Source organism: Hibiscus syriacus, unplaced genomic scaffold (genome assembly GCF_006381635.1).
Source record: "Hibiscus syriacus cultivar Baekdansim isolate YM2019G1 unplaced genomic scaffold, ASM638163v2 tig00110392_pilon, whole genome shotgun sequence".
Taxonomy (NCBI): Eukaryota; Viridiplantae; Streptophyta; class Magnoliopsida; order Malvales; family Malvaceae; genus Hibiscus; species Hibiscus syriacus.
In genome coordinates this window covers 602,450-627,603 of record NW_024062720.1, presented here as the reverse complement: position 1 = coordinate 627,603, position 25,154 = coordinate 602,450, and the positions used below count along the sequence as shown (strand labels likewise).

At 31.9% G+C, this 25,154-nt stretch overlaps 1 protein-coding gene and 2 pseudogenes across 2 annotated transcripts; 1 reads left to right on the top strand and 2 right to left on the bottom strand.

Moving 5' to 3' along the window:
- The first annotated feature begins 2,511 nt into the window (after positions 1–2,511).
- On the top strand, positions 2,512–23,246 carry LOC120123248. 2 transcript variants are annotated; one of them, XM_039142168.1, is made up of 3 exons: positions 2,512–2,695; positions 2,788–3,062; positions 23,233–23,246. In XM_039142168.1, exons 1-2 carry the CDS (start codon positions 2,618–2,620, stop codon positions 3,037–3,039), a joined length of 330 nt encoding a protein of 109 aa, XP_038998099.1. In that variant the 5' UTR covers positions 2,512–2,617; the 3' UTR covers positions 3,040–3,062; positions 23,233–23,246. The 2 variants fall into 2 exon arrangements, with proteins under 2 accessions (XP_038998099.1, XP_038998098.1); XM_039142167.1 differs by lacking the exon at positions 23,233–23,246 and having other exon boundaries at positions 2,788–3,342.
- Positions 9,593–11,986, bottom strand: LOC120123247 (annotated as a pseudogene).
- On the bottom strand, positions 14,990–22,033 carry LOC120123250 (annotated as a pseudogene).
- Positions 23,247–25,154: the final 1,908 nt, after the last annotated feature.

The window sequence follows — 25,154 nt, the reverse complement described above, 5'->3', positions numbered from 1 at the left end:
CCTAGTTTTCTTCTGAATCTTTATGGCTTGAGATTCCATTGTTTTCTTCTTCTTCTTGGACCTCAAATATGCAGGCAGTTTCTAATAACAACCTTGTTTCTTGAGGTAATAACTATCTGCCCTAATATGATCAATCTTGTGAGCGATTCTCAAAGTTGTTTTTTGCACTGAGACATTTTATTCCTGATTGTATGTAGAAATTGTGGTGCAGAGGCATAAATGGGTATACATTCAACTCTCCTGCAAAGCACTGTTTTGCCACATCATTTCTTCGAAGTCTTTGAAGCTCTGGAGATCTCACTTCATGATAAATTGTTCAATGAAGATGAGCTTGTAAGTCAATCCTACAGAATCTCATGTTTTGTGGGGTTCGTCATCTTTACCAAGCATCATACTCTTTGTCCTTGCAAGAGGCTTTTGAAGATGATAGTAAATGAGGAGTATTGCCAATAATTTATTTAAGATTTCTTCTAAACATCCTTGCAAAATCGTATCAGGTAAAATTTCAATCATGGAAAAAATGTGTCTTTCTTTCCTTTCCCTATTTTAATGAAAAATAAGCTATGTAACATGTTGGGAAATCCTTTAGTTTAAGATCTTGATGAACATGATGTTGAACAAGTTTATCAATGATCTTTGGTTGTAGACTTGTTTGCTTCGTCTTTCCTTGCAACTCTGGTTTTTAGTTTTCTGAAAAAAACAATTTGGTCAATGAAAAATGAACTTCAGGTCAGTAGAAAGTAAACCCATCTTTTTGAAAATTGACTTGTGCTTTTCAGAAGCACAAGTTCTTATGAAAGCTAAAGTAAGTTAAAAAAAAAAACACTAAAGGTATGTTACACTTCTTTAGACTCGTGCTTTGTTGTTGCATTTTGTTACACCAGCACTCTATTTTTAGAAAATGGCACCAAACCCTTTTATGGAATTTTGAAACCCACCAGAACCTACAGTCCAGAAACGTCCTTTCGGAGCGACCATGTCCAGTCCAAGTGATAAGATTATAAAAGATAGGATTCTAGCACCTTTTGAATTGAACATGTTTTTATCTTTCGTGATAATTTAGTTAATAGTTTTTTTTGTCTATATGAAAAATAATATAATAATGATCAACTTACAAAAAAAATAATGAATGCGGTAATGTCAAATAAAGAATCTCACCAATGAATGTGAAATTATAATTTTTTTTTTAAAATATCATTTATGAAAATAACATCGTTAATTAGACTGACTGAATTGATTATGTTAGTATTAGTGGAGGAGCGTCAAATATCAAATACGATACACGCGAATTAAATATTTAATAACTAATAATTGGACTGCTTTTATTTTACGTATCAGACAAAATGTTATTCTAAAAATTAATTAAAAATATATGTAAATTTTAAGGGTGATATTGATATTGAAAACAATAATATATGCTTTATGTACAGAAAAAAAAATATGCGCTTCCGTTTTATTCATAAAAACAATATGTATAGGTTGGTATAGTACGGACCAGTAAGGTAGTAACACCATTACGAACAGAGGAGGGGTTAGGACGGCGTAAATTGTACGATGGAATAGGGTCTCGGAATAACGAGGGTTTCAAAAAATTAGATTTATTATTATTGTTATAATAAAAAAATAAACAAAGTATTATGGATCAGTGATAAAATTTTTGAGCTCAAAACCACAAAACATACGATCAAATATTGTTGAAGTCATATGAGAAATATCAATAATTAGTATTGTGCTATAATTATAAAATTTATCTCATTTTTTGTCTAACTACGAGAAAGGAGCTCAGGAAGACGTTTAGGCCTTTATTTAAGGGTTTCTTTTTAAAAATTTGCACAACACCTCTAATGTCCTAATTCTAGCCCCGGCCGTGATTACGAAGGCCCCTCTCATGCTATCTATCCCATAAGCATATTCTTACTCATTGCTTGCACTATTCAAAGTGAAGAAAAATAAAAGTGCATCTTAAATTTTAAATTAAATTTGATAATTTAATGTGTATTATTTCATGTATTTCATTTATTAAGTGTGTAGTTATATATATATATATATATATATATAACATAAGTAGGTTAAAATTTAATTTATAATTAAATATTTTAAAATATCAAAAATATTTATCACATATGCAATATTAAACATGAACGATCACATGACAAAAACATAATATAAAAATTAACAAAAAGCATACCAAAAAAACATCTTAAATATGATTACTTGATATTATTAAAATTTTTGCCCAAACCTCAACTTTCTATGCTATTTTCTGATTCTCTTTATAAAAATTCCAGACAAGTAATTTTTTATTGTTATTACTATTAATTATTATACACATAAATCCCATTTAAGACAATAACACCACCAACAAGAAATATGTTGTTAAAAATACAATTCCTTTTAATTAAAAAAAATACAATTATTTTTTCATTTATGATTTGCACCAAATCGAAATTAAATTAAATACAAATATTGCAAGTGGTACCCTTTTCTTCAACAAATTCAAGGGAAAAAAAAGAAAAAGAATCGATACCCATGTCGCCTTCTTTTATTTTACTATCCATCAGTTCATCAAATCAGTCCCAAAAACAAAAACCCACCGCTACAAGCATGAAATCCGGTCATGGGGTCACTTTTTCTCCTGTTTCTCTTCGTTTCAGATCGTGTCTTCAATTGCAATGAAGCTACAAGCATGGCGCAAGTGAGTATTAGAAAACCTTGCTTTGAATGCATAGATCCCTTCGCTTTTGATCCTTTGTTTTGTGGATTTAGAGTTGGTTTCTTGATTTGAAGGTAAATGGGTCTTCTGAAATGGTTCCATTGGTGGATAGGGAAGCGATAAAGATGATGAAGTTGTTCAATGAGAGCAGGAGAAAGCTGGGGAGTTTCCAGATATGCGCTGTTTGTACATGCTGTGGTGGAGCTAAAGGTCTTTGCTTACCATCTCCTTGTTGCTACGCAATCAATTGCAACATTCCAAACAGACCCTTTGGCTTCTGTTCTTTCACTCCCAAAACCTGTAATTGCTTTGGATGCCATCTCTAAATCCTTGTTTTTCTCACGTTTTGGTTGTTTTATTTCAGGGTTTTAAAATATTATTGATTCTGATGCATGTTTGAAAGTGGAGAAAGAGAATATCTGTTCTTTTTCATTTGTGTGTTTATAAAACTTCATAGGGAGTTTGCTGTTTCCAGTTTAGCTTTTTGGCTATCTCCAATGGGATTTGTCTATAATTTTTGTTTTTTCAAGGAAGTAGCACTGCCTGGAAATTGTATTAGAGCACAAGATATGGTAATGAGAAAGAGGCTCAGAATTGGCTTCCGACTGTACTAGATTCGTCCTTATTGAGGGAAGCATTCGTCCAAAATCCAATCGAATTCATTGTAATATAGATATTCGAGAGACGTAAAAAAAATAAAAGATATAGGCATTGTAGAAACCTATGTCACAATAAGAAAAATATTAATCTCTTTTATCATCACGTAACCATTGAGCATCACAATGTAATTGTAGTTTCTGAAATATCAGTTTGTGTTAGTTCATTTTCGTTTACTTTCAATTAATGTTATCTTAGCATCAACAAGTAATAGACTACTCAAGTGAAAATTAAATAAAAACATTACAAACTAAATAAAAAAAACAATTAAAACAATTAAATATAAACGTTACTATTCAAACAATTAAATAATAACAATATTAAGAAACAAAATAAATAAGAAGTCCATAATTTAATACATTTGCTGATAAACAAATAAAATTAGATAAAAATATTACAAATTAAACAAGTCTATCTATGTCTGCGTCTTGAATGTGTTCCACAGGGCGGCGGCTGTTTATTTCGATGAGGGTTTCTTCGTATAACTTGCTCTTCCTCCTCACTCTCATTATCATCAGCATCAACAGTAGCAGCTATATTTTGTTAATGAGGGACGAATGACGGTGTAACACCTTCATAGAATAAGAACTCTGTAGGTGTATGACTAATCATCCCACCGTTCATAGAAAACTGTGAAATCTGCGAAAATATCAACATCGATGATTGTGATCTATACTGAGCCGGAGGTGTCTACGTCTGTGGTGAATTATCACTTTCCAAATATATGCCAGGAGATGTCATAAAACCCAATGATGGTGGCATCTGAATCGATTACGATGTCATCTGAAACGGTTGCGGTGTACCCATGTATAATGGTGGGCTGGGAATGTAAACTGATATAGACGGTAGTTGTCGTGATGGTTCCGGTGCTGCAGTTGAGGACGAGCCGGAAGCGTTTGCTCTCTGTCCATGAGTCAGGGGACGATGATGTTATGACGGTAGATCCTTTTCTCGACACCGATGAATGCTCCTTCCTTGTGCTTCCTCGGAAAGTAAGAATGGTTTCCCTTTCGTGTTGAACCACTCATAATAGTCACCTGCAACCGAATAATGATCCACATAAATTGGCTCCCTAGGAAATGCGTCTACGACGATCCTCTTATATCATTATCCACTCGCTATGCTTCAGCAGCCAGTTGACATCATTTTTGCCCCGTCTATCGACGTTATGCATATTTTCGAGATTCTTAGGTGCTTCAGGAATGTGTACAAAACTAAATTGGCGGAGCACGCAATCAATAGGAGCCACTCGATAACATAACATATCAGAGGGGCCACTGTCATCCATACATCTAATGAGCCACTCAAGTGAGGTGGGATACAAAGCCTTATTTCTTGAGTAGAATAAGGGGCTATTCAAATTAAAACAAATATATATAATTCTATCAAAAATAATATTCTAATTATATAACGATAATTAAAGGTAAATAATAAAATTTAAATACATACCTCTGTACCAACCTTCTGATCAATAAGTAACCTAATTTCTTTCAATTCATGGTATATCACGATGATTTTTCCTTGTACATGAACCTATTCAATGTAAAAAATATTTCATTATATACTCAAAAATTTTTATTTATATACGAACTTAGTATTGAAATTACCTCAACAATAACGGGAAGACTAATGGGTTATTCACGACGATCATAAAAAGTACCACACCCATGATTGGAGAAGAATGAGACATTTGTTGATATCATTAATTTTTTTGATAATAAGTTGTCCGACACATTTCTCTATACAAAGATATCAAAACTGCGGAGCCCCAACTAAGGTCGGCGGTAATATGAAAATTTTCGAGGTGACACAACCACATACAATGAACTTGGTTGCGAGATTTATCGGGCATCAAGATCTCTCCTATGAAATGTAATATGCAAGCCTAGGCAAATATTTTAGCATGTTCCTTGGAACAATTTTCACTTAAATGTTGAAAATTTGTAGCCAACCATGATAACGGTATTCGACCACCGTTGAAATTTGACGGGATACCTCCAAGATACTCATCGCACAAGGAATACCAATTACTATCAGCAACACTAGAAATAACATCTCCATCTACCGAAAGCCCCAAATGTATGGAAACATCCTCTAGAGTAATAGTGCACTCCCTACACGAAAGATGGAATGTGTGTCTCTGGTCTCCACCTCTCAATTAGTGTAGAAATATGGTTGGATTTAAGGTTACAATGCCCTTCATATTTCGTTATGTAACCGAATCCAACCTCAGCTAAATACGACCAGACACGACTCAATATCTCTAACTTATCGTTACGAATAAATGAATCTAATATACGGTTATTCCACTAATTAAATAAATAATAAACAAATTAAAATAATACTAAAAAAATAAAATATTCACAATAATTAAAATAATATAATTTAAAATTGTTATCGTATCGGTAAAATGACACGATATATGATTATTATCTAAACGCAGCAACCCGTCTTTCATTTTATAACTACAAAAAGAAATAAGAAAATTAGTAAATTTCATACTAAAGTATGAAATGATTATAATATAATAAAAAATTATAACTTCTAAAAACGATAACAAAATTTACTTAAAACTTTCTACAAGCTACAAGAATTGATAAGGAATATAATAAAAAAATTTTGGTGTGGTTTGATTGTTGTATGAGAGGGTATTTATAGGAGGGAGGGAGGGAGGGAGGGAGGGAGGGAGAGGGAGAGGGAGGGGGATGGGCAACATTAAAGGGGTATGTGGTAATTTGATATGCGTTTTCCGCCACATGTCAAATTTCCCTCTAAGGCTCGAATTACAATACGTATTTTTTCACCGTGGCGTTATCTTGGATAGAACCTTAAGAAGGCGTGCTTCATGATCCACGTTTTATGTCCATGTCTGTAAGGCGTGTATCTTGAAACACGCTTTATTATCATTCTGTCAGTCAGAAAGGGTGTTAGATCGGTAATATTTAAAGAAAATGTGTCTGACATGTAATTATTGTTTGTTTGGATGATTTTTAAGGTAAAAACACAAATGTTAACGCTCTGTAAGGCATGACAAAGATTCATGATGCCTATTTTACTACTATTATCAGTGGGTGTATTGCATAATGCAACTTGGAACAATGTAAGAGAATGATTTTAATATCAATTTGTTCTCTAAATGCCGTTTGTTTATATGTTTCTGCTGTTTCACACTTGAACTAGCACAGTATCTATAGTCGGAATAGGTCAATAGATAAATACTAAATAAATAATCTTGGTGATGATGCTCAAGGGAAAGTGAATTCCTAGAACTTTGTAGTTTGGCTTGTTGTGCCTACCATATTTTTTAAAAAGAATTTTGCAGCTTTAAAGGATAGTGAAAAGGGTCTCAAATAGAGGGATTCAGTGCTCTTTGGTTATATGTGTTCCATGAAAGATTTTTTTTTAAGATGTGAGTTACCTTAGGAAAAATTAGGGTTTTGTAACTTGTGAGGTAGAAATGGCCCTTAGTAGCTGAGATTTAAATGTTGGTGAAGGGAGATGTGGTTATATATCGTGAGCCAGAATAAAATATTGGGGGTAATTGGATGGAGGATATCAAGCTCTGGCAACTTCTTTCGCTAAAGATGGTGGTGGTGGTGTTTATATTTTTGGAGTTGAATAAATTATGGGTTTGGGATGATGTTAGATCCTTTAAATATTATTTAAAGTTTAAATTTAGAATTAATAACCGGTTGGTATAGTGAGATGAGACATTGGATTCCTTAAGCAAGATCAAGGGTTTGAGTCTTGACATTTGCGAATGGAGCAAACTGAATTAAGAGGGTTGTCCTCGTTTTTACAATACACGATTAGGATTAGTTAATCAATAGATTAAATATCAGTGATCAATAGATCTAATACCGATGAGTGTAAAACAATTTTAATATTGACGTCTTTCTCTTCATTTTATGTTAGACTGTTAGAAATAAATATAAAACTTAATTATTGGTACATAAATATAAAGCTTAATTATTGCTTTATCCATATATAATAGAAATAAAACTCACGTTTGGTACAATATAAATATAAATAATAATAATTATAAATTTAATCTTGAAACTATAATAATGTGTAAAATCTCACATAGAAAATAAACATCTTTAAAATAAATTAAATATTTACTTCTATTTTGTTCAAATCAAGTCACATGAGTAGATACAAACCAAGTGATATAGGTGATAAATAAATTATTATTATTTTTTAGGATCTCGAGTTTAAGCATAACGAATATTATAAGTAGAAATGTTTAACGTTAAATTCAGTGAATAGAAAATATAAAATAAAATTAATTTATTGCTAACTCCTATACCAAACAGGAAAAAATAATACTTATATCAAACACATTATAAATATTAAATTTAGACTTATTTTACTATTTATTAGCATAAAGACTGAATTTTTCCGTTTAATGATAAAAAAATAATTTGAATCAATTTTTATAGGATAAAGTATACGAATAGTTTTTCGACTATAGAATATTATTTTATTAAGTCATTCGACTATTAAAAATTATAAAATAATCATTTTATTATTACAATGTTGCTTTGTTGAGTCCATCGATTATCAAAAGTTCCAAAATGATCACCCCGACTATTCATTATGTTCCAAACTCGTCATTTTCTATTAAAAAATTATCGATATTATGAGTTGAACATTAATTTGTTGACTGTGATATGATAAAGATGATCCCAGAATCTCAAACGACTATCACATCTTAGTTCATCACGTCAATGTCCAACTTAGATAGCCATTAAATTTTTAACGAAAAATGATGAGTTTAGAACAAAATAGATAATGGATGATCAATTTGTAACTTTTGATAGTTGAAGAACTTAATAAAACAGAGATGCCTTATAATCACAGAGCCGTTCATGTACTTTACCCATTTTTATAATAGAAAAGCTAAAATTATCTAATTAATAATAGAAGATTAATTTGATCCAATCCTTACCATAAAGAGACCTAACATGCATGGTAAGTATGTCTATGTATTACTTGGTATATGATGTGAGGATTTGGACATGATGCAACAACTAGGGCTGTAAATGAGACGAGACAGATCGCGAGCTATTTGAGATTGACTCGATCAAAGCTCGATAAATACTCGGATCGAAATTGATCCAATCCTTACCATAAAGAGACCTAACATGCATGGAAGTATGTCTATGTATTACTTGGTATATGATGTGGGATTTGGACATGATGCAACAACTAGGGCTGTAAATGAGACGAGACAGATCGCGAGCTATTTGAGATTGACTCGATCAAAGCTCGATAAATACTCGGATCGAATGGACTCGACTCGAGTTCTTAACGAGCCGAAACGAGCTACTCGATATTCGACTCGAAAAGCTCGTGAGCAGCTCGAAAATATAATATATTAAGATTTTATTTTTTTAGAAAATAAATTATTAATAATAATATTTATGTATGATTTTTTTATAAAAAAATATAGTAAGATTTTATTAAGGTTCATGTTCGAGTTTGAGTTTGAGGTTTCAATCGAGTTAAGTTTAATAATTTTTTTTTCATTTCGAGCCTTTTCGAGCTGCTCACGAGCTTCAGTTTAGGATTTCGAGTTCGAGTCGAGCTTGAAAATTTTAAGCTCGCGAGTTTTCGAGTTGAGTCGAGCTTCATTTTAAAGTTTTCGAGTCTAGTCGAGCTCAGCAATACTCGAGCTCGACTCGTCTCGTTTACACCCCTAGCAACAACCCATGTGCTACTTTAAAACAAGTATCAATCCAATGAGTTGGCAAATCTACCATTACCTTATAATAAATAGTATTTTCTATTTTTATACAATTATACGTATTCAGATTGAGTTCATACGTTATGAGATTTTATTATTATACTGGAAAATGATTTTGTTGTCGTAATGATAATGCCTGAACTATTGATGCAGGTGGCATGCCAGCGTGACGACTAATTAGATGTGGGATCCACCATCGTATCATTCCACCTTCAAATTTCAACATCCGAAAGACTATATCCAAGATACAGTCGGAATTAAATGTTTAGAATCAATTATTTAATAAATATTTAATATTATATTTTTAATTTTTAATGCATTTTTAATTGTTTTTTAATGCGATAATTATGAAAATACAAGAAAATGTTTAATTTTTAATTTAACCCCAAACTATACTTTTCTTTTACTTTAGTACTTAACTTTGGTACCTAATAGCATCCGATAAGAATAAGAAACGCGCCACGTTATTGTTACAAACATTTTTGTAGAAATAATATTCGGAATAACATGGAAAAACGATCATAAACATACACAATGGTGAACAAGGGGGGGATGGGGGGAAATCAACTTTGAATTTCCGATGTGAGCTCCGTGATCGATTGAGTAGAGGGAATCATTGCAGCGGGTTGTTTGGTCACCGCAACCAAAATGTCGGAATAACCGACCACCCCGACTAAACATCGTCGTTATCATCCTCGGTCACCACACGGGGTTGCCCTATGAGACAGCATTGAGCCATGACCGCGGCTAGTGAACTCGAAGTTTTACATGTCAAGGGTGCACTTCTGCCCCTATACATGCTCCTGCCAACACCGAAACTCGGGTTCACTGGATTAAACCCGATGCTTCTACTACTGAATCTCCTTAGCCTTGCTGACCCACCACCATTGGCCGTTTATCATCTTGAACTGAAGAATTAACAGAAAGATCGGGAAGCAATCTTGAACTGACATTATCCTCAACCCCCATAACAAATTGTCCAGCTGAGAGGTTGGCTAAAGCCAAAGCAGCAGCTAAATAGTCACATTTCCATAGTTTAGAGGCCGAGATTTCTCCTATAATCTTATGGACCATCTGGTGTAATCCTATGCTTCCAAAGCTGGAGGGAGGCTTCAATAGAACTATAGTCCAGGTTAATGGCTCTGAGCGAAGAAATAGAGGAGAGTGGAAGAGCACCAAGGCAACCAACAAGAAACGGATAATGTCTTCTCGAGAGAGACAGCAAAACTTGTCACGCATGTAGGTGGATGAAGAGGGCGGTTGGCAATAGCAATGAGGCTGCTGCTGCTAGAATTTTCATTGTTCTTGAGCCACCTCCCATTATAAAGAATTGAGAATCTCTTGCTCATGCCTTTCCATACCTTGCTCTTTGGAACAAGAAGTCGCCTCACACCCTGCTTCATCATCTCGAGAGCGCATCTATCATCTAGCCAACAACAAAAAAATTAACAAAGCCAATAGAGAAAATCAAAGGCAGAGCCAAAATAAATTTTCTTTTGTCCACAAATTTCTCATGATAAAAGCCACTATATCCTTTGTACCAACATAAAATAAATCACAAACAAGATAAATTTGCTCTTTTCTTCAAATGAACCACGTTGAACGAGGTAAAGCCTCGAAATAGTTAAGCAGGTTTCACATTACTAATCGAACAAAAATCTCAAATTAGACAAAAAAGATAATAAAACAAAATAAACATAGAACTCTCTCATGAAAACATATATTTGTTTATAGCTTACTCCTTAGATGGGATCAAAACATAGACACAGTAGTTGAAAATATAATTTAATTGGTGATTGTGCTTCGAGGTAGCAAAATTAGACATGAAACGCTTTGGCAAAATCTAGCAGACATGGCCATACCCAGTAATCTAAAAACTGACACAAAGGATGCAACACCGACTGCCACCACAAGATGCTTGCTCATAATACAAATATATTCCGGTATTGGAACAAGCATGCATATTCAATACAACTGCTTAACTCTACATAAACATGCCTAGTTAAGACCATGTCGATTAACTACCTAATATGCCTAAACAGATGCATGCATTCGATGTTGACATGAGACCAATATTTTGGTTATCTTAGGGTGTCTACAAGGAATGTTCCTAGAACAAGTATAAAGCTACTTTTCAAGATAAAACACTTTCTAGAAAGGGGAAAAAAACCATAAGCTTTATTCTGGAAAAGACGCTAGTAACAACATCAGTTAAAAAAATGGAATCTACTCCAAAAAAGTAAAAATTTGGACATATTTTATTAACGAGAACAAGTCACCACGTAAAGCTCCAATGCTTCTACATGGAGTTGAAGCAATGATCCATGGTGTTGAATCACAGGCAGAACAGTAAAATCACTTCAACATAAAGTTAAATCATGAAATTGTTGTGATATTAAGGTCATAGGCCAATCCTCTGAAAAAAGTGGAACTTGTTTTCCAACATTTCTAAGCTGAAATAAATATAAGCAAGTGATTAACATAAGCAGCAACGAGCTAACCTGGTGGCAGGATCAACATCTTGAGGAGAGCATTATTAGGGACAACAACATCAGAACTTGTGTTTTCATAGCTTTATCTTGATCTTCCAAACACTGAGATTTGGCTAAAAAGGAGACAATATCAAGTGAAGTTAAAATACCAACAAACCTCTGTTGTCTCATTTCATTCTTTTCAACCATTCCCACATGAGGTATCCTCTTCCAACTGGTATCCCACACTCTGTTGATTCTCCTATTGCTCTTATGCTGCTTCCACCGTTTCTGTTTCCGAAATTCAACCAACTCTGGCTTCCCCACCGTCAGATCCCCAACCACATAGTACAAAATCACCGATGCCATCACTTAAATTTCCTGTTTGTTCCTGAGAAAACTGGAAAGGGAAAAGAAAACCCATCATTAAGATCTGAATTATTCATCCTATTCGATTAAGGGTGCTTTTATTTTCAGTTACCGATTTGCTTTAATCAATCTAAAGTTGAATACTTTCCTTCACTTTATCAGTTTCTACTTTCTAAAGCCAACCAAACAGAAAAATCAATACAACAAGAAGCAAACCGTCCAAGAGAAGTTACTGAATTTCCTATAAAACATACATAAGTTCAAATTTACAAGATAAAAAGCCAAAAGGGTACCTTCTTAAATCAAAGATCGGAGCTTCTCCCCCATGATTCACCTTCGAAATGAAAGAAAAAAATCAGGGTTTTTGTCTTGAAACCGGGGAAAACGGGTAAGAAGGAAGAGTTATAAGAGAGAATGTAGGAAAATAAGGAGGAGATGAATGCCGGAGATCGGTAATCTGTGTAGAATCAGAAGAAAGCAGAGGTATGGAGCCATGGAAGTGCAGAAAGAAGAAGAAGATGTGAAGAAACAGGATTACAGAAACAGAAGCCCATTCATGATGATCTCCCGTTTCAACTACTGACAGGATACAAGCCTATATTTTGGGGAAGAAGATTTTCCTTCCGCTTTAGCCTTCTTTGGTGTGTTTTGCCTAATACTGATAAGATTGAGAGAGAAAATAGAATAAAATTTGGCGAATTATTGAGGGTGGCACTGGCACTGGCACTGGCAGCCTGCCAAGTGGGGCTCTTTGGAAAATTAATTTAGACACCGTGTACAAATATTTATATCCAATTTAATACTATTATTTTTAAGATAAACTATAGTTTAATGAATACATTTATATTAATACATTTTATAATATTACATTTTAGTTTCGGTTTAATTAATACATCGAGCATTTATATTATTAATGTGTTCTTTGGTATTTTTCGTATGAACTTTAGTTTGACTATTGACTTTCGGTAATTATAAAATACTTCAATTTTTTATAAAATTTATATATCAATTTAATCTGATAAAAAATCAAACTCTTTAATCATCGATGTTGATTAATCGTTACTCATTTTCATCATCAATCGCGATAAAATTGATATCAACATGTTTTCGTTTTATTATTCTTTCTTCCTTTTAGATTAATTGTTCACACAACTCACTCAAAATTAACAAGAATTTATCCAAAGATTTGATGGTTTAATTCTCTGTTCTTCGTTCTCCGTTGTCTACCGTTCAACAAAATTAATTTTAAAATATATTATCTTTCTTCTAAAAAAATGTTTCTTATTTTTTAAATTTTTAAACAAATAATAAAAAAATCCCCAAATCTTAGAGAACCCTTAAATAAACTAACAAAAAAATGATAAATGTTTTATGTGTATTTTTATGATTTTATAGTAGATTTAAAAAATAAATTAATAAAAATAATAAAGATGAGATGAATTTATCGATATTTAAAATAATCATAAAACATAACAAATGGTATTTTTTTATTACAACCGAAAATAATATCTTTGACTCTTTAAATAGTTTATAATTTATAAATCAAAGTTTATAAAAAAGTATAATCATGAGTCAAATTATATCATCAAAATCATATCGAATTCCACTATCAGTGGCCAAAGATTATTAATCCTATTAAAGAAATTAATGTTTTATGAGGTTATTTTCATTTCATTTATATATATATATGCATTAAATAATTATTGGATTAAATTATTTAAATTAAATTTTTTATTAATTTAACCGTGATTATAAAATAATATTTATTTCAAAGATTTTTAGTCATTTAATAATGAATATTTAAACACTTTAAGTATAACAACTATCTTTTTAACAATTAAAATAGTTTTGATTCGTACATTTATATTAAATATTTATTTTCATATTTAAATTAAATAAAAAATATTTAATTTTTTAATTTCCAAAACCAAAAACCGAACCGAATGAACTACCAATATTTTTAATAAAATAAACTACCAAATTGAATTAGCTAAACGAATAGACCAAAATAGTTTGGAACATAATGAATAGTCGGATGACCATTTTGTAATTTTTAATAGTCGATGGACTTAAAAAACATATCTTATAATCGGGAGACCATTTGTGTACTTTGCCCTTAATTAAAAATGTGTTTGTTTAAATCAAGTAAATTTTTTTTTGAATGAATCGAACAAACAAATCTCTTTTATCATCTTAAATAAATTTAAATTTTTTTAAAGTTAAATATAATGAAATTAGAGTGCAGTATAATACAATAATTTGTTCAAATTAGATTAAAAAGAACAAAATTAAACTTTATTGTCCGTCCAACTCAGTTGGGGTCGTGAGATCGAGTCTCATGGTAGGCAATTCATAATTTGGAGGTTGAAGTTGCTCTCAACCTGGTGTTGGGGACATCCTACTATCCTATGTCCCCTTATCCCATTACATATGGGAAAAAGGGTAAACTAATTTTTACTCAATTTTATACTAAAGCAAATAAATTTAAGATCATATATATACTTCATTATGATGAATTTAATTTGATAATTTATTTGTTTAAAGACTTGAATTTATTGCTTTTAAAAATAAAATAATTATAATTATACGTATACTGATTTTTTTTTGAAGATTTTCTAGTATTTTTTGTTGAAGAGACCTCTAACAAGGGATTAAGAGATTTACATCAAGTTGTTATTTAGTTTTTTTTATTCGAGTTATAAAATTGAACTAGATCTGAATACGAAATTAAATAATTTAAATTGATTAACTATAGTTAAATATTTAAACCCTCCTTTTTCTCGAGAGTATCCATTTCAAACCCTCCATATCTAACAGATAATCAAATGCTGATGCAGAGGTATAATCCTCCAAAATGTATGAAGAAGAACTAAAAATTAGAAAATAAAATTGGCTACACGTGTCCACCAAATACCCGTATAGCCATAGATGTCATATTGGTTTCTGGAACCAGTTTACTTCCAAATGCCTACTCATTGTTCAGCTCATTGCTTTTACTAATTCCAGTACAACCCCAGAAACCAAGCTAGCCGAAGGGAAGCATACCAAAATATTTACCAATTTTCACCCAATGGTTATATCTTATCAACTTTAAATCCCCTTGATACAGATACATTGTGTAATGAAATGTAGCAAGCTATTCTACTTATGAATGAGCTTGAGAAACTTCACCTTTCTCTCCAAGTTGGGTCTCTGCTTCCGAGATCCGGGAAGATGCTTCCATCGTCAATCCCTGCATGTTTATTTCTGGGATAATTGGAGGCTTTATTCTTCGCGTAACTGTCATCTTCAGACCCTTTGTTGTGTGGATAGTTGCTCCGGTAGTCATCTCAACCTGCATATCGATTTGATTGATCTTTTATAAGGTACACGTATGCTTCCCTTTTTGAATTACTACAGATTTATGAGACCACACAGACATACTCAAAGCACGTTCGAATGATTATCGCACTCTCAAAAAACGACTCTTAACTTGACTAGGTTCGGGTATTTCAGCTTCGGATATAGCTGAGAATCTCTTTATACATAACTTATGCCTGGGGTATAATATGTTTCAAGATGCAGGTGATCAACAGTTCTTATTCTATTAACGTGATGACGGTGGTATCAAAAAGTAAACTTTACGAAAGAGTTCCGGGTTTTTTTTTTTGGATTCTTTTTCCACTATAAGCTAGGGATTTTGAAATGTAAGCTACAGTTTGTCATTTTAAATGCTACTGATCTGTTGTTGGTTGAACAGAAGTATGATCAAATAGATTAATACCCTCCACCCTGTTCTTTTTTCTCTTGCAGCATTTTGTATTTGCGCATTGTTGACATGAACATAATGTACAAGGCAGTTTACTTACAGGAGGAGCTCCAAGCGCCATTTGGAAGTTAAACCGCCGGACAGCATCGCAACTGCTACAACAGCCTGTAGATCAAAGTAATTTTTCTTCAGATTTTACAATACAAATCACTCGTGTCTAGAATTTGTCATGTTTTACCTAGAACAATTAAGTATGGAACCCAATACTCAAAATTAACAACTTTCAAGTTTTGATGCCGAGTACCGACTGAAAATTTTTCATATGTATCTTTCCAAAAAAACAATACCTCAAACGATGCAAACATGTCTCCTACACATTCCGAGGTCCCCACCAAAGGGCAAGTAACTGAGACAAGAATCCAGCATCATTGTCTTGTAATTGAAGGGAAAAAATGGAAGTAACGAAACAAAGGGCAAATAACAATTGAGACAACATATTAGACTATACCTTAGCTTAATTATTTAGTTAATCTAACCTAAAAAAATGCGACTTCTGGAGACTTTAGACTTTTGATATACAAGAAACTTAGCCTTTAGTAACCCAAAAGCTATGTTATTGGGGCTAGGGTACAAGTGTCTGATATGAGTACGTGAATGGCATGAGTATATTAAATTTTTAAGTTTTTCCACATATTTGGTGGGTCTTATTCACATGCTCATGTATATGCTAACTCTTAGAATTGAATAAACTATTTAGATTTTATATTAAGATATTTCATTTCTACAATTCAGGAATTAGTCCTCGTACAGGGCCATTAAAACCGCCCCGGAAATCTATGACAATTTTCAACTTTACCAAATTATATCTATAAACTACAATACCTAGAGATCAGGAAAAAATTCATTTCCATCTCATTTATAAAGATAATTGACGAAATAAAGAAATTCGTAATTATTTCTTACCAGAAATTTTGGTTTGTTTCATTAGGATTCGGTCCATCTAAAGGCCATCTTTCGGGATTGAACTTATCTGCATCTTGCCAGAGACTTGGACCACGATGCAGATTCCAAACAGAGATAAAAATATCTTCACCCCTAAATGTAAAATACATGGAAAAATTAAGAGTTAGGAAAAAGTACAGGTGGTAAAATCAATACATCATAGCACTTTCATGTAAAGAAGCTCAAGATCAAGCAACAGCATACAGATAAAAGATACTCATATATGTGAAGAACGGTTCTCACAACTTCCGCATCCCATATGCTTTCTAGAAAAAGAACGTAGATAGAAAACAAATACTTTTTACAGGTGACAATGGAATGTGCCAGTCCAGAATGATAACTTCTCAAATAAAACAATGAACTCCTCCAATAAAACAATGAACTCCTCCAGATGTCCAGAAGCATAAGATGCTCTATAATTCCAATATCATTCTGATAATCTTGCAACAAACTTATATGCCAATACGATGACATATTTATTCATATGTCGAACTTTTTATACCTGATCAGCTGATAAATATTTCTAGAAACCATTTGATATGTGCTACAAGTTCTATATTTGTAGGTTTGCCAAACAACAATATTCTCCTACTAGTAAAAATAAAAAGAAGGCATAGAAATTGATTTTAAATGGTGTACGCTAACAATCCAAGGATGGCAATGATATTGATTTTAGGGTTTGACCTTTTTATCGGGTACTCTCCAAGCACATCCTTTTCAAGAGAGCGTCGAATTAAGACTGGTGGCTGTGGGTAGAGCCTCAAAGACTGCACAAAAAATAGATAGAATCATATCTTTTTGAGGTGCATTAAGGACAAAATATTTGATGCAACATGAAATGGAAATAGAACTACTCTTACTTCATTAATAACACGAGTTGTGTACTTCAGTTTTTTCATGTCGTCTATTGTTGGAAACCGATCTCCTAGGACAGAGTCAACCTATGAAGTTAGATATGTTAATAAATAAGAAAATGAGACTATGAAATAGGTTGCCTAAAGTGAAAGCTTAGACTATCCCTTTTATACCAGTATAGCGTAAAATAAAAAGATACCTCGTCCTGGAGTTTGGCTACAACACTAGGTTCCTGCAGCCATCAGAGAAAGGGAACTAATCAGAACTTGACATGAGTTGTAATTCGACATGTTACTTGTTTCAAGTCTGAGAATAATAACTCAATTGTGGGAAACCTATTCTCCTCTGAAACAACCATCAATTTAGCAACACTCTGAAAGCATCCTATAGGCATTAATATAATGAACCTAGCAATCTCGGAATAGGTTGGATGGTAAATTATTTGTTCAAAGTGTACAACCAATCACAAGTAAAAGGGATAGGAAGGGAAGATTAATCAGTTCTTATACACATTAACATGAAGGAGAAAAGTATTAGGAAACAAACTAGCATTATCAGATAGAATATTATCATATGGTTTTCCTGCCTATAAGAGTATGACTTGAATTCAGTTGCTTTCATGAGTGAACCAGTTATTGCATTCTTTTTACTTTAATGAAGTTGAAAAAATTTGAGTACTTCAATATCGTTCGTGTATTAAAACCAGGGTTCTCTCTGGCAAATGTTGACTAGTAGATCAAACCATGTAATCTTTCTGTCTTCATGGTTTTTTTTTATTCTTACTGCTTTAATTCTTTATTTAGATAAATGTATTTTTCACAAAGCTTTTAAAGAAAGTATTTAATGATAAGTGAAGAGAAATTAGTACCGAAAGCATTTTTATATTGCAGGCGACAAACAAGAAGCAAAACATCTCAAGAGAGGGAATCAGCTCCTTTTTCTCAAAGAACAAATCCTTCAATTACCTTCGATAAGATAGAAAGTCCAGTCAAAACAGAGGCAGTTGTTTCATGCCCAGCAATAAGCAATGTCATTAAATCATCACGGAGTTGCTTGCTAGATACCTGCAAAAAGATTCAAGAAAACATTATATCTCATGAGCTAACTAACCCACACATTTGATAACTATTACATACATCATCTCCTGAAGCCAGCAAAAAGTGGAGAATGCTAGGATCTTGTTCATTCATGTACTCCTCATAAAACTGTAGCTCTTCTTCATCTACCATACTCTGAAAATTGAAGAGTTTAAATTCAAAGAACAGAAGAAATATTTAATGAAGTCGGTGAAAAGATTGATAGCAATAAGATACAGATAACAATATGTAAAACATGCAAAAACCAAACAATTCAATTAATCCTGTAGATTTGAACTTCTCAAAAACATATTATTTTTGTATTTCACGTTCCAATCAGAGTTTTACAGGGGAGTTTTTATACAAGCATTTGTAAAGAGTTTAAGATGGACTAGGGATTGTATTATCTACAAATTAGGATTCTAGAGTTGGTGTTAAAGTAGAAAACTAATATTTACATCTAACCATAACTCACAAATCCACACAAAGTTTTCACCTTACACTAATGTATTAGAAAGAAGACAAGTACCGAATTAAAAGTCTCAGGATCCAGGATACATAAGTCAACTAAGAAAAAAAATGTACCAAATTTTACTCAGTTTAAACAACAGCATACAAAAGAAGTGAATGCGTATTCACAATACATGCATAATACATGCTAAAGAAGTGAATGCATAATAAACTATTTTCCTTCTTCCGCTGATTAAGGAGCACCTTGTGATCCATTAATCATGAAGGGGGTTTTTAACGAGGCCTACCATTCCTATAAAAAAAAAAAATTGAAGAGTAAGATTTCATTGAATGAGGGGCACAAGAAAAAAAAACAATGCCAACAATGGTCCATTTAGAGATATTTTCAGTTCTGACAATCCTTCTGTATTTGAATATATGTCGCAACGCTTGGTATAACCGCAAAAAGTTATGCACGCACCATATCTGGTGTTTGATACATCATACTACATATTGCCACATGCACAGTGGTTATAGAGGACATAAAAGGTAGAGCACAATATTATCCCAGTACATCTACTGGTAACTTTACCTTGCATGTTGCAATTAGATCGTCTAGTACACCATTAATCAATTTGAGTGCTTCTGTAACCTTCCTTTGTCGTGGTGAAATGTCTTTCCAAATAGGGATCTCCCATGTCGGAATAGGGGAGACACTTCGATCTTCTGCTTCCCGCAAAGCTGTGTACACAGCCTGTCCTAGCCAAAAACAGTCACATATTTTAGACGTTTTTAACAAACAAAAAAATAAATGAAACTCAGACTCAGTGGCAACAGCATAAGTGCATAACAAAAGTAATAGACAAATAAGAAAAGAAAATACCTCAACTATACCGGTATCATTCGTTAACGAATCGAAATCATAATTAAATACTGCCTTGCCAATAATGTCCAACGTCAACCTGGAGAAAAGTGATTCCATTTCTACATCTTCTCCATCAGTTGCAGCAACATCTAGTTTCTGGCAAAGCCTATCGGTAGCCAGTCCAAATAAGCTAATCATAGCTGCTACATACTAAAAATTCAAAAATAAAAAGTAAAACAACAATTGCAGATTGAGTTAAAATAATATTTAAAAAGAAACTCCCATCTAATGATTTGGGCATGTTTCAATCAAGTTCACTGAATATTCTCTTAATTTATCAGTCTTTTTTCGGACTGCACTTTGCTGTTAGTAATTATGCACACCAATTTAATAATTTATATGGTTATCTAAAACCCCTTTCTTCTGTCCACTCTTTTTCAGACTACATTAATCACTCTTATGTCATTTATATAATCATGTGATCCCCCCCTTTCAAGCTATTTCTCTAATTTCCAACAATTCTGATATTTCCATACATGGTTCAAGTGTATATTACAAAGCAATAACATGCTTAGAAAATAAATGGACAATAGCATATAATTTCTAGTTGGACATGAATCAAATAAAATTGAATCGAAAGTCTTCATAGTGTTTGTGTATGATAACACATAATATAAACAAAAAACCAATTCTTTTTTTTAAGAATTGAGCCCATAAATTAACTACAATACCTTTTGATGCAGTGCTGGGACTATAGCACGTCTTCTAAGACGCCATATCTCACCATCAGCAGGGATAAGTCCTTTTCCCATGACAAAATCCAAAATCTCTGCTAATATACCCTTCACAGTAAAGAGAACAAGAGATGGGATAAACAATGAAGCGATATCAGCCCATCCAAGGAAAACCAAGAAGTATACCATGGTTTACCTTAGAATAAGACTTTGAGTTGTCCCTCAATATATGCTTAGCAATGGAAGGATCAGAAACAATCAAAAACGACTGCAGCAACATCCCCGTACCATATGTATCAACATGAAATCCACAATTATCTCGGAGAACACTATATAGAAGTAAAAAGTTTAAGCCAAAAGGTAAAAAAGACAGACAAACCTTTGGTCCAAAGGTCAGCCTGAAAATCCCACCATAAGTGAGGTAAAGCTCATACAAAGGGATGAAGAAGGCCTCACTACGGATGGACTTAATCGACCCTTTCGCCTCTGGAATCTTGGGATATTCTTCAACATCATCAACCCATTTAAACAAGATTTCGAGAATCTCGCTGGGAACACCAAGTTTCGACAAACCATTCCTCAATTGAGAAGGGAAACTTTTTCCCAAGAACAAAAAGAAATAAAAAAAACTGCATATTAGCAGGAATTATTATGAAATAAAGAAATACAAAATCAGAGAATAGGCTAAGCATGGAAAATTAATTGATCATCCCTTTTCCATAATTGAGCCAAGCCAAAAACATGGAAAATAACAAAAGAATATAAAGATACAAGTCCAATATTATTCTAACCACAATTAATTGAAAAATTAAGAAAGGGAAATAAAAGTCACATTCAACATCCCTTTTCCATTGATGAAAAACAAAAGATACCCAAAAGTTAATTAAGCATCGCAGTCACAGTAAAAGGGTCTAAAAGAATAAAAACTAACTAAAATAAGACAAATACCCAGATTTCTGAACAGTGAATTCTCCAGAAGCAATCCTGGCAGACAACTCAGCCCGGCGTTTCTCTTCAAGTAAACGCTCCACACTTTTGACACCATCGTCAACCGAGTCAGGCTCTCTCCCGTTAGATGATGATCCACATTTTACTACTCCAAACTTAGACGTGCCTGAGAAATCAAATCAAACGAGCGAAAATGAAGCTTAAAAAATAAATAGAAACCAACCAGGAAATGGATAATTTCAAAGTTTTAAACATACCATAAGGTTTCAAACGAGAAGCAGAGGATTTGGGTTTGGTTAAACGAAGCTGAAGAAGAGGAAAAGCTGGAGCGGCAGCCATACTAAATTAGGCTGCTGGCAATGGAATTTTCGGACAAAAATATGAAAAGATAACACTATAGAAGTGTGAAATGTGGCGTGACCTCCAACTCTCAAACTCTTTTATTACTAAATAATAATCGCCTCTTTATTTTGTTCATGCGTGTATCTTTTTAGTTCAATAAATTTTCGTCTGATAAAAAGGACAAGAACGAGGGAAGGGAATCTCTTCGATACAGGGGAAACAATGGATAACGCTAGATACTGCATCCAATCACCCACTGTAAACCCCCACCAATCTATTGTACTGTTGTTTATTAGATTTGTGTTAATTCATTTTATTAGTATTTATATAACTTTTGATGTGCTGGTCCTATTGGATAGCGGGGGTGACCACTTAGGCACATCTCATGGTTTAATTATTTTTAAGTCCTTATTAATTTTAACATCAATAAAATTAATTCTTAATCCCTGTCAATTTTTCTATTTCAACTTTGAAGTCAATGAAATTAAATCTAAACTCACACGAGCCGTGTGATTTTCGTGGTTAAAAGAAATATTGTTGTTCTTCGATGTTCTATATTTCAATATCAGGAATACTAGGAGAATGTGTGTTCAATGTCGAATATTTTAAAATTATCTTTAAATAGATATTATCTTGTATTGACCTAAACAAATCAAAAAAAAATCTTAACTCTATTTTTTAATTCAATTAATTTAAAGCATCTATTAATTTTAATAGCGATATAATAAAATTTTGACCCTAACTTTTTAAAATAAATGCATAAGATGTACTTAAATTATGACCATCATTTTAAATTGATACATAAACTTTAAGATATTTTATATTAATCCCTAAACCATCACCTCCCTTATAATTGGTTCTTAAACTTTAAAGTATTCTATATCAGTCATTAAATCGTTAGTATCTTTAAATTTTGATCCGTTAACATGATATTAACTCTATTGGTTAATTTTTAATCTATTTGTGAAGGTCTTGGAAATTAAACCTCCAACACTTTAAAAATTCTAAAATATAAAGATTAACTTAAAATGAGATTATAGTTTACAAACTTTATATATATATATATATATATATATATATATATATATATATATTTTAAATTTAGAAAGTAATTTAGAGTTGAGGTTATAATTTTAAAAAATTCTTATTCAATTAAATGCATTTTTCAAATTACCCTTCGAGCATTGTTTTTTTTTTAATTTTAAAATTAGACTGAATTTTAAATTATTTATTATTGTTATTGTTATTTATAGTTAATTTATATTTTATTAATTTGAGGTGAGTATAAGACAATTTCTGTTAAAAGAAAACTTGCAACCTTTTGACACTGAACGCTCACACCCATGGCATCTATGATGCTCGAACTCGGATTCTCAAAGAATAACAACAATTCCTTTACCACGAAATCTACTTAGTTAATCTATTTTTTTTATGTCTTGTAAATAATTAAGCATTTAATAATAATAATGATAATGCACACATGCTTAGTAAAAAAATTGTTTGAATCCATAATTTTTAAGGGGAAGAATACTCTCTTTACCCTTGAAATCATTCACGGGTTTACTTTTTAATTAAATATTTATTTTATTTAGGCTTAATATACTTTTAAGTGCTTAAACTACACTTTAAATTATCTTTTGGTGTCTAAAGAATTTTTCGCTAAAAATAGATTCTAGCGTTTTCTCTATTACACTTCTAGGCATTTAGATGGTGACAGTTGTTAAATTCAATTGTTATCTGACATGTGTCATTATTTTTTTAAGTTTATTTAAAAAAAATTTAAAAAAACTAAGAGTCCATTTGGTTCTAGAAAATATTTTCTATTTCCATTTTCTGTTTTTTTATTCAGAAAATAGTTTTCATTTTCAATTTTTTGAAAATTAGAAAACATGTTTGATTAGTATAAATGAAAACTTTAATTCAAAACTAAAATAGTAAACATGTATGTTGTATCTAATTTTTTAAAATATAAATAAACAAATTCTTACTAAATAATTAAATTAAACTATAATTATTAAATAAATTCATTACATAAATTTAACATGTGAGTTATGTAAATATAAAACAATGAAATTGATAATAAATTCCATAACATAAAATTTATTTTAGTTTGTAATAAGAATATAATGTTAATACATATTAGACATCAATTATATTTAAAAAAAATAAAAATATTGTTATAAGCAATAACATACAAAAGTGTAGTCCTTAAACATTTTTTGTACTAAATATGATCTTTTAACTTAAAAAAAATTAATCTAACCCTTTAAATAACGAAATCAAACGTTGACTGTCACGACGTTTATATGACAATTCACAAACTTACATGGTAATCTATAATATTGATGTGATAATTCTCAATATTGTTGTGACAATACTCGATGGACGATGATGCGGTAGATGGATTTAATTGATTATTTTAGAAAGTTTGGGGACTTATTTAATTTTTTTAAAATAAAAAATATTTAGATTAAAAATATAAACAATTATTAAGATATTCAAAACATTAAATATAAAAATACTACAAAATCAAATTATTAAAAAATAATTTAAGGACTACATTGAGTGTAAAAAAAGTTAAGTCACTTAATGGGAAAAACTAGGGTTGTTCATTCGGTTAATTCGGTGGCCGAACCGACCGAACTACCATTAACCGAATTAACCGAACTTTTTTTTCTTTAACCGTTAACCGAACCGAATTTTTTTTCGAAAATATTAACCGAACCGAATAAATTTCGGTTAATTTTAGAATTAACCGAAATTTTTTAGAATTTTCGGATTTAATATTTTTTAATTAAAAAACAGTTTAAAATATTTAATTAATTTGATTCAAACATTATATTAAAATAAGATATTTGTATCTATCAATTTGGTTTAAAAAAACCCAACAATATTGCACTTCTACAAAATAAATCAGAACAAAGTGCAGCTGGAAGCATAATTCAGTATACAAACAGTTTACACTTTAAGTGTTGGTGCATGAAGGTTGTGCTAACTGCCATGTTCTTGGCTGCTGCTGTCATACCAACGCACAACATATTAGGTATCAACCAAAATTCAGTGCACAACATATTACTTGCATATTACATGCACAACCAAAATAAAGAGACGCAAAATTCAGTTCGAACCATAAAAAACAATAAAAACAATCCAAGGTATAAATATCAAATATATC